The sequence below is a fragment of the Drosophila bipectinata genome, chromosome 2L (genome assembly GCF_030179905.1).
Source record: "Drosophila bipectinata strain 14024-0381.07 chromosome 2L, DbipHiC1v2, whole genome shotgun sequence".
In the NCBI taxonomy this organism is placed as follows: domain Eukaryota; kingdom Metazoa; phylum Arthropoda; class Insecta; order Diptera; family Drosophilidae; genus Drosophila; species Drosophila bipectinata.
Window position 1 is genome coordinate 6,945,763 of NC_091736.1, and position 9,888 is coordinate 6,955,650.

Genomic DNA, 9,888 nt, shown 5'->3' on the forward strand with positions numbered 1-9,888 from the left:
TGTATTTTATTTTTGATCCCGTCCAACCCATTCGATTGGAATGTTTGTTTTTGGGCTGCAAATTTATGCAGCAGCCGCCGCTTATTAAGAATTCGTTGGCCCCTTGCCACACGCTCGATGCTGCGGCCCGCGTGCTCCGGGATCGGGATCCTCTGCTCGTCCAATCCCTTCTCCAGTGGCTGCCACATCGTCGCCCGTTCGACGAGGTGGCAGTGGCACTTAATTATTGATAGCATTACAAGCGCAGTTCACTAGGTCACGACGTGTACATGTCAAGGGTTTCCTTTTCGTAAAGCAGGAAGGGAAATGGGTATTGCAACCTGAACTGGAACCTCCGACATCTTCATTTATTTATTCAAGCAGACCTCACTATTAAAACAATTTATTCAGAACGAAATCAATTTTGGTTACACACAAAACGCAAAGTTAAGTTACCGGGACTGTATGATGAAAGTATTATGGGAGTATTATAACTGTGGTGAAGACTCTTTTCTTCTACATAAGTGTTGAGTCAATGTCCTTGACTTCCACTTGCTCCATTCCGGGAATGGACTTGACCATTTCGTTCATCTCTTCGGCAGTGGGTCCATCGCTTTCGTTGGGAACGGAGGCGCTGATGCGACCTGTCATGTCACCCATGTCGCCGAGGTCACCGAGGCCACCGAGACCGCCTAGGCCGCCCATGCCGCCCATGCCGCCCATGCCTCCCATTCCACCCATTCCTCCCATTCCCGCCAAGGCAGCAAGTTCATCCAGGCCACCCATGTTCATGTCCAGTCCGTCCATACCGCCACCTCCTCCCAGGCCGGCCAGTTTGGCCATTAGATCGTCGTTTCGGGAGTCGGTTATCACCACCTCGGTGGTACTCAGTAGGGAAGCCACTCCAGCGGCATCCGAAATGGCGGTACGAACCACCTTAGTGGGATCAATAATGCCCTTCTCGATCAGGCGGCCGTATTGACCTTTCATGGCATCGTATCCAAAGTCACCGGACCTGGTCATGACCTTGGCCACCACCATGGCGCCATCTACGCCAGCGTTCTGGGCAATTGTATGGCAGGGCATCCGCAAGGCGTTGCAAATGATCTCCACACCTTTCTTCAGATCCTTGCTCTCCACTTCCATTCTCTCGAGGTGGGGAATGCAGCGAAGGAAGGCGGTGCCACCCCCGGGCACAATGCCCTCCTCAATGGCTGCCCGGGTGGCATTCAGGGCATCCACCACACGATCCTTCTTCTCACTGACCTCCACCTCGCTGATGCCGCCGATGTGGAGCACGGCCACGCCCTTGGTCAAGGCGGAGAGTCGCTGCCGGAGTCGATCCTTTTGCTCGGGCTTTGTCTGTTTGTCGGCCAGCTCGTCCTGGATCTGCTGGATGCGCAGCTCCAGCTGACCCGTTTTGGGCTTGCCCTCCAGCAGCATAGTGCTGTCCTTGGTGATCACAGCCTCGCCCACCTGGCCCATGTCCTGCAGTTTGGCATTCTCTATCTTGGAATAGTTGATGTCGTCGCCGAATATCGTGGCTCCGGTGGCTGCTGATATATCACCAATTAGATCCTTGCGGTGCTGCCCGTAGCTGGGAGACTTTACGGCGCAGACCTGGAGACCCATCCTCAGCTTGTTCAGTACCAAGGCATTCAAGGCCTCGCCACTAATATCCTCGGCTATGATCACCAAAGGACGACGCTCCTTCAGGGACTGCTCAAGTCCCTTAACAATTTGCGATAGGGCTGTGATCTTCTTCAAGGTAATCAGGACCAGGGCGTTGGAAAACTCCACCTTGGAGCCCTTGGCGCTGTTCACAAAGAAGGGCGACACATAGCCAGTGTCGAAGCGCAGGCCCTGGATAATGGTCAGCTCGTCCTTCAGGCGCTTGCCATCCTTGACGGTGATGGTTCCTTTGGGGCCCACCTTATCGGTTGCCTCGGCAATGATGCGCCCTATTTCGGTATCGCCGTTTGCCGATATGGTGGCCACCTGCTGGATTTCCTCGCTGGATTCTACGGACCGGGACATTGACTTTAGCATTTCCTTGACCACGTCCACAGCCATCATGACGCCCCGTCTTATCTCGTTGGGATTGGCACCCCGGGTGATCTGGTTGAAGCCCTCCTTGGCTATAGCCCGGGCCAGGACTGTGGCTGTGGTAGTCCCATCGCCAGCTGCTTGGTTCGTATTGTCGGCCACATCCTGGACCAGTTTGGCCCCCAGATTCATGTGCTGGTCCTTCAGGGCAATCGATCGGGCCACCGTGACGCCGTCCTTGGTGATTTTCGGCGAAGTCCATGGCCGTTCCACGATCACGCTGCGTCCCTTGGGACCCATAGTTACGGCTACCGCGTCCGCTAGGACGTCCACGCCCCGGCTCATCATCGCCCTCACCTCGGGTCCGAAGCGCACCTCCTTGGAGTACATCCTGGTGAAGACGCGGCTGGAGCGGATAGCATCGCGTACACAAGACCGAAACATTTTTGCGGAGTCAGCAATCGTATTACAAAATCGAACAATAAATTCTCGAAACAAAAACTCAAAAAGTAAAAATATTATATCAGGACAAGCTTGACTGTTCCAGCAAGATGAGAATATAAACAATGCCGATTTCCTTTGGTTGTGCTGAGAAATTGGGAAAGTTTTGAACGCAGCCTGCTTTCACTTCGAAATATGTAGATGTTTAGAATGTTTAGGGACTATACATTCTCGAAGGTACTTAAACATAAAAATCCTAGGTTTCTTGTCTAGGAATTGGAAAAGCTTTTTGAAACAAAAAAGTTCTGAAAGAAATATTGTTTGTTTGGTGACCTCACTATTGTTTTTGGGGTCTAGCTTGCAAAGATTCCTTCGCTTTACGCACTTTTCCAATTAATTTCATTTCCGTTTCGTAGTCGAGGCCTCGGAACACATGTTTCAATCTTCAAAAGGTAGCGAAAACATAGAATCAATAATTAAGAAATGTCGAACATGAAAAGAGAGGCCCGCGTCATATGATAAGGAGTACGAGAAGTATCAGAGGTACCAGCGGTACGAGGAGTACGAGAAACCCATGGAGGGTGTTGTCAAAAAACCAGCGACTTATTTTCGGTGTTCGCGTGACAAATCATAATTGATTGTTCGCTTAATTGAATTGGAGACCGATAAGGCGAAGAATTTCTTATGGGGCAGGTGAGCCCAAGCGGGCAGGTGAGCGGAATGAGCTCCCAAAAATATCCAAAAACAGATCAGCTATGACTCTATGAGTCACGGCCACCCAACAGCACGTGACTCACAAAAGAAGACGACACGGGGATAGACAAGACTAATAAATTGTTAATGGTTTTATCACAGCTCCGGGTGTACGATATAGCCGAATACAATGGGTCGTAAAACCAGTGAAGATAAGCGGAGATTGCCCTCCAATGGGGCTCCTCTTCCGGGGCCTCTTACTCCTCCTACTCCTTCAAAGAATTAGTCACTTGGGGGAAATGGGGAATGTGGTGTTGCGGAGCTGCTCCTTCTTAAGGATCTCTGCCTGTCAACTGCAAAATCAACTCATCAACATTGACAGGCGTTCTCCATTGCCATCTCCATCTGGGCAGCTCTCCGTATCGGAGACGATCATCTTTATGGCCATTGGCCTTTGCAATTGACGCGTGATTGGCATTCGCATCTGCGATTGCCCCGATCCTTCCCAGCCTACGCCACATCAGCATCCACTCAACGTTCTTTTGGCCCCCAAAGATAGACATGGCTCGAACGGGTTCCGCCGTTGGTAACCAAACTGATCGATCGATGGATCGCTGATCGGATCGGTTTTTAAGGTGTCACCTACTTGGTATGGAGAGTGTGCGACCAGTTGACAGTCATTTAGCAATGCATATTCAATTAGTGGCCAGTGGAAGGGGCTTGCAACCAGTAAGGAGGTGGCCTAGGATCTAGATTCTAGATTGGAGTGGAATTTGCGGGATAAATATCAGAGTTCTATAATGGTTAAATACTCAGGTGCGAAAATATTTCCATGTTAAAGATCTAATAGTTTCTTTTTAAATGGTGTTTTTATTTTTTTCTTATAGATCCTTTGATAAAAACAAGGTTTGTCTTAAAAATATATAAACATTTCTATAAAGTTACTCATTTTGGAAGACAAAATATAATAATTCTTAGCCCCTACACCCATTTTAAGTTCAAAGTTCGTAGTTTTATTTTTTCATCTATCAGTTAGTTTGCCGTCGCTTCTTCACCTGGCTTTGTCTTCTTTTATTCTCCATCTCTTTCTCTATTTTTACGCTTACAATCCCCACTATATATTCACCTCTTGGTCTGGTAATCAGAAACCCTAATAAACATTCAAACAATCCCAGAGGTAGCTTATTTAATTTGACTCAAAATCAACTCTTCCATTAGGCCGAGGCATCGCACCAAATTGCAGCGGCGACACCTGCCGTGCTCACCTGGTCGAGTGACTCGACCCCTGCCTGGTTCGTCCTCTAACTCCCTCTCTTTCGTGGCCTCACTCTCTCCCTCTCACCTGTGCTTGTGACTCTTTTTAGCCGTTTCGATAGGCCACTCCCTTCTTGGAGGAAGTCTGCCAATGGCAGAGCTTCGTTCTTCAAAAAGAGAGTTGGCTGGGTTGGTGTGGGAAGTTGTTCATTGTCGAGGCTGTCTGCCCTCTGCCTTTCAATGTTTGTGCTATTGTTGCTGTCTGTGTTGTTATTGTTCTGGTTGTTGTTGTTGTTTGGTGTTGTTGTCGTCGACAGGCAATTTACATGAAATCAAAATGAAACGCATAAAAGGGGCAGGGAAAGAGGAGTTTGCAAATTAAAGCGAATATTAAATATTCTTCAAAATAATAAAAACTATTTTCGAGTTGTAAAAAATATAAAGGCTCATAAATTATAAGGATAAAATATTATATGAACTATATGATATAGATTAGACAATAAATAGCAACAGAATTATAGGTATTCTAGGTATTCAGTATTCAACAGGTAACAATAGGTAGGTAATAATAAGTAACATATACAATTTATTAAATATAACCCTTTTTTTTCTAAATTCTTCAAAAATGCATATATGTAACTATATTTAATTCAATTCTTTTATACCATTTTTGTCGTTTTAATAATAAACATACTTTTTCTCATATTAACTTATCTTCAATTGTATTTTTTTTACTTCCTGTAGAGCATTTCCATCTTCGCAAATTCCACTCAACTTTTGTTTACTTAAACTTTTACCATTTTGGGGTAAGTGTTAAAGTGGCCGCCAGCCAGAGATCCCTGCTGTTTCTGTTCCCAGTTCCCCCTATACGGTATACCCTGGATCCCCGATATTATAGTAGTGGGTGGAACTGGAACCTAGACTTGGCTCTCTCTCTCTTTTGGTCTTTGGGCAGTTTTGATATATTTTACGGTGCCATTGGCAGAGCTGATTGTTTTTTAAATTGTTTCTGCACGCGATTCGTGTTTGTCGGCTTTATGGCTGTAATAGCCATGGCCAACATTGTTGTTATTGCTGTAGCATAATTTAATTTGAATGCATATGAGACGCAAAGTGGGTAATTGAATAAGTTTCGCTGCTGCCATATCGCAGTTCTTTTTTCCAAATTTGATTAGCGCCACGACTCGAAAAGTATTTTGCACGTTCTCAAAATAGCGTGTGAAGGGTTTTCTTTCTTTTTTTTTTGGGTTTTTCTTTATTTTTTTGGGTAGTGGTGCAAAATATTCCAATTTATTTTCTGGCCACCTTAGCTCGCTAGCAGGTTGCCACTCAAATTGATATGTAAACGTATGGGGTTTTTAATGCCGCCGAACAGTTTGCTGAGTGGAGGTGGAATTAACACACTCGACTCGTGTAACCATCGATTTGTGTTTGTTTTTTGTTCTTGAATTTGGCAGAACTCAAAAGTAAGGCTGAATAAAAAAAACGTCACGCCTCCAGGCAGGCAGGCAATTGGATTGCAATTTCTGTGGCTTGTAATCAAAATCGATTTCTCATTTTCTTCCACCTCTGGCGTTTATTTTTTGAAATTGAAAACAATTTTGGCCATCGGGTATTATGGCAACCTCACGTACGAATCGAAGGAAATTGTTCTTAATATGATTAAAGTTCATTCATTTGGCGGATTATGTGGCGAAAAAAAGGTTCGCTTAAGGTCAGACACTTGATTAGAGTAATCTTGTTCGCAGCTTATTATTTTTTTTTTTTTGTGTTATTTCTTAAGTTGCCTGTCATTGAACTTGACTGAGGCGGAAACGAAATCAAAGTATATATTTAGCGAATGAAAACCAAAAATTGCAAAAGAAACTTGCCTAATTGCCTGAGAGCCAAGATCTGTGCCTCATTAATCATGCCAAATGCATATTTTTGCTTAGGCGGCTTTTTAATTAATTTGATTAGCATTAATCGTTTGAATGCGAATTATGAATCAATTTATGTGAGGCGGTGAGCTGCTGTCTCTTTCCCTTCTCGAGTTTCTCTCGTTTCCGCCTGTTGTTGCCGAAACAAGTTCGTTGCCTAAGTCTTTCGATTCATGCCTCGTTTTGTTCCCTTGCAAAACCCCTCCAGCATCATCGAGACTTAATCATTTTGACATGTCTTGCCTTCATTTGCATAATTTTGAATAACGTTTAATACCGGGACACGCCCCCAAATGTTACCGCTTTTGAGATCGATCGGGCGTGGGTCGATCGCGGCAATCGGGAGACGTTTATTGATCGAACAGATCATGAATATGCAGAATATGCCGCTATTAATTGGACAGCTCACAAGATTGTTAGCTTCTTGAATGTGGCATTGGATGTGGGCCACGCATGGTTGGCTTAAAAATAAATATTTTAATTACTAACCTACACTGGCAAAGATTTAGCGAGAAGATTATAGAGTGGTTCTGGTGGCTACTTCTGATTATTTGATTTATTTTTAGATAATTTAACCAGATTATTTTAAATTGGCATGTTTGCAAATAAAACTGTTATTAAAAAATGTGTATAACTTTTTTTTTAACTATCCTATAAGAAAACCTATCTAATTCGCGGAATTTCTTTTTGTGCAATCGTGTTGAGGGACTTTTTACTCAAGCCTTGTTTATTTTCTTGTAAAGTTATTAGTTTATTAGTTGAGTAAACAACGCTCCTTGATTGATTTACTTGCCAAGAGATCGTTGCTAGCATGTAAATGCCACAAAATACAATTAATAACCCCGGTAAACCCCCGTGTGTGAGTGGGGCGACCTACAGCAGAGCCCATGCCCAGTCATGCTCGGCTTGTTTGACTTTGTGGAGCTCTCCACTATCCAGCGGATCCAGCAGTGGATCCATCCCAGCTCTCACCACGTCAGCGAGACGGACAAATGTTTGCACAACACACGATAATGATGACAGGCCAAATTAGCTACTAATTTTCACACACACACACATACACACACGCCTGGTGCGCCCTTACACGAAACAAGGGTCATTCGGCGGAGCGCCAGGACCTCACACAGCTGACGTTCGTTAATGCCAACAGCACCGGAAGTCTACACAGAGTGCGGGAGGTGGAATTCCAAAGAGTTGGGAAGACTGAAAATTGCCATAAATCAGCATTTGATTATCCTTTGTCCCGCCTAATTTTACCTCTTGGCTAATTTTCTACAGCGCCCTGCTGCCTCATGTTGCCCTCACGAGCCCTGTGATCCGTTGTTGTCATGTGCGTGTTGGTTTTTATTTTTAATTTATTAATTACTAGGCGGTTCTGTTGCAATGCCGACTCGGATCTTGGATCTTGAATGGTTGGTCGAGAGGGCTTCCGCTATTAGCGAAATCTTCTCATCTCCTTGAGGGGGATCTTCCACGTAAGAGATGCTTGCGAGACCAACGGTAGGGGAAGGCGGGAAAAGGCTAAAGGTTTCAAGTGGTATACCACTTAAGAAAGGTAATATGTCCTCTTAAAAATGGTGACAGTATAGCCCTATATCTTCCTGGTGAATCGCATAAACTTAAAGTTCATCCTACCAATAATAAAAGTTTCTAAATTAAAGCCATAAGTCCCCTACTGAAATTGGCTTAAAGGCTAAAGCCAAGATCCTAATTGGGTTAAGTCCACACAACTTGGCTTAGAACAAGCCAAATGGCTTTCTTTAGCTGCCTCCCCATGCTCCACCCTCCTTTTCACTAACTGCTGCTGTCAGGCGGTCCAGACAACTGCCACTTGGCTACCCGAAAAGCAAGCAGAGCACTCGAAGCTTGGAGCGCATCCAAGATCACCTCGGGTGGTCGGAGGACGTCACTCAAATTGAAGTCCGGCAAATGAGAATTGCTCGCGAGTGTAGAGTGAAAATAAGCGGAGGGATGGGGTGGATGAAGGGAGCACACATGGGATCCACTGACCAATCTGCTGCATATCCATCTGTGAGCCAGAGTTGTTGGATTTTTAATTAAGCGTGGCCAGCACCCGAGGCCTTTTCGTCAAGTAGCTTTTCTCGCAACGGGGGGAAATACGACGATATGCGCATACGCGGTGGTACGACGCTACACTGGACGGTTCAGGGAACAGGTCTTGTTAGTAATTTTTAATTTGAGCTCTTCTGACAGCCAGCTGTCATATAAATTTAATTGAATTTACATTTTTATTAATTGCCAAGTCCGTGAGTCGGAGTCAGAGTCGGAGTGCTACCCGTTGGCATGAATGGGAGATGAGTTGCTCAAACCGACTGGCTACTCATCAACGCATCCACCATACCCTGCTCCACCGCTTCTTCCCTTCTAGCCAAGATATCCGATCCCCCGGGTACCACCTTTACCCGATACCCGCCTCCATCTGCGGTCAACTCTGTGAATGAATTTAATTTGAGATGATTTGTTGATGGTTTCGTTGCGGTGATTTCTTGCTGACTAATTTAATGTGATTTTTAAATTGCCAGACGACCTGGGAGGCTGAGTGTGTGGCCTGCGGGAAAGTGCGATGGAAATCGCTTTTTTGAGATTGATTGGGGCTTTCATGGGGCATGGAGCTGGATGGAGGTTAACGTTTTTATGGATTTAATGAGATGACACGCCCCTCCCTGGACGACGGCGATCATTATGAACTAATCTAATTTGCAAGCTCAGCCGATGACAATCGAAGTTGGAGCACTACCCAGAGTCCTGAATAACTCTCCAATGCCTACAATGCCACAACATGCTCCCTTTTTATCTTTTTTTTCCTGCTGTCCAGCGCTAACGAGTCGCTTTTTTTTTGCTCCTTTTCCAAGACCCTTTCAAAGTTTAATTCGCAAATCAAACAACCGCAGGGCAGAGCTCGGAAATTCGCGCATAAGTAAATTAAAAATAAATTTATGTCCGTTCGGAGGCGAAGCGCTAGAACGAGATGGAGCATGTGTAGAAACGGGTTCGTGGACGATCTCGAATGCAAATCCAATTAAAATTTCCCAACTTCCCAATGGATCCAGCTTGAAGGATGGGGATATGAAAAGGGAAAGTGGGGGGATCGCATCCTGCGACTGGCGCTAAGCCGTAAAACGAAGCTGTGCGCTGATTTAAAACACTGCGGGGCGTGCTTATTGATTAAATACAAATTGCATTCATTCATCATCAGCTCTTGTGGCCTGGGTTGATATTGGTGTTTTTTGATTGTGGCGGCTATTGCTGGCAATTAAATTACGATTTGTGGCGGATGCAACGCTGGTAATTTGCTCGTTAGCAAATATAAAATGTAATTAAACTTGCCAAAAGCTGCATAGCAGGAATCTGTTTTGAACTTTGCGCCAACTGTTATCGTAACAGTGATGTTATATCGAAAAAATACCAGAATTTAAATTTGGCGCGCAACAGTAGGACCAGAAGTTAAATAAATCGTATACGATATTCAAAAAAGTACATATTACGGTATAAATTTAAATAAATCCCTACTTTCAGTTAAGGTCATACTAACAGC

General features: G+C 44.9%; 1 protein-coding gene across 1 annotated transcript; it reads right to left on the reverse strand.

Annotated features, from left to right (window-relative positions):
* Positions 1–366: 366 nt before the first annotated feature.
* Positions 367–2,670, reverse strand: Hsp60B (Heat shock protein 60B). Its single transcript, XM_017231377.3, has one exon. The coding sequence runs from the start codon at positions 2,467–2,469 to the stop codon at positions 496–498; it is 1,974 nt and encodes a 657-aa protein (XP_017086866.2). The 5' UTR covers positions 2,470–2,670; the 3' UTR covers positions 367–495.
* Positions 2,671–9,888: the final 7,218 nt, after the last annotated feature.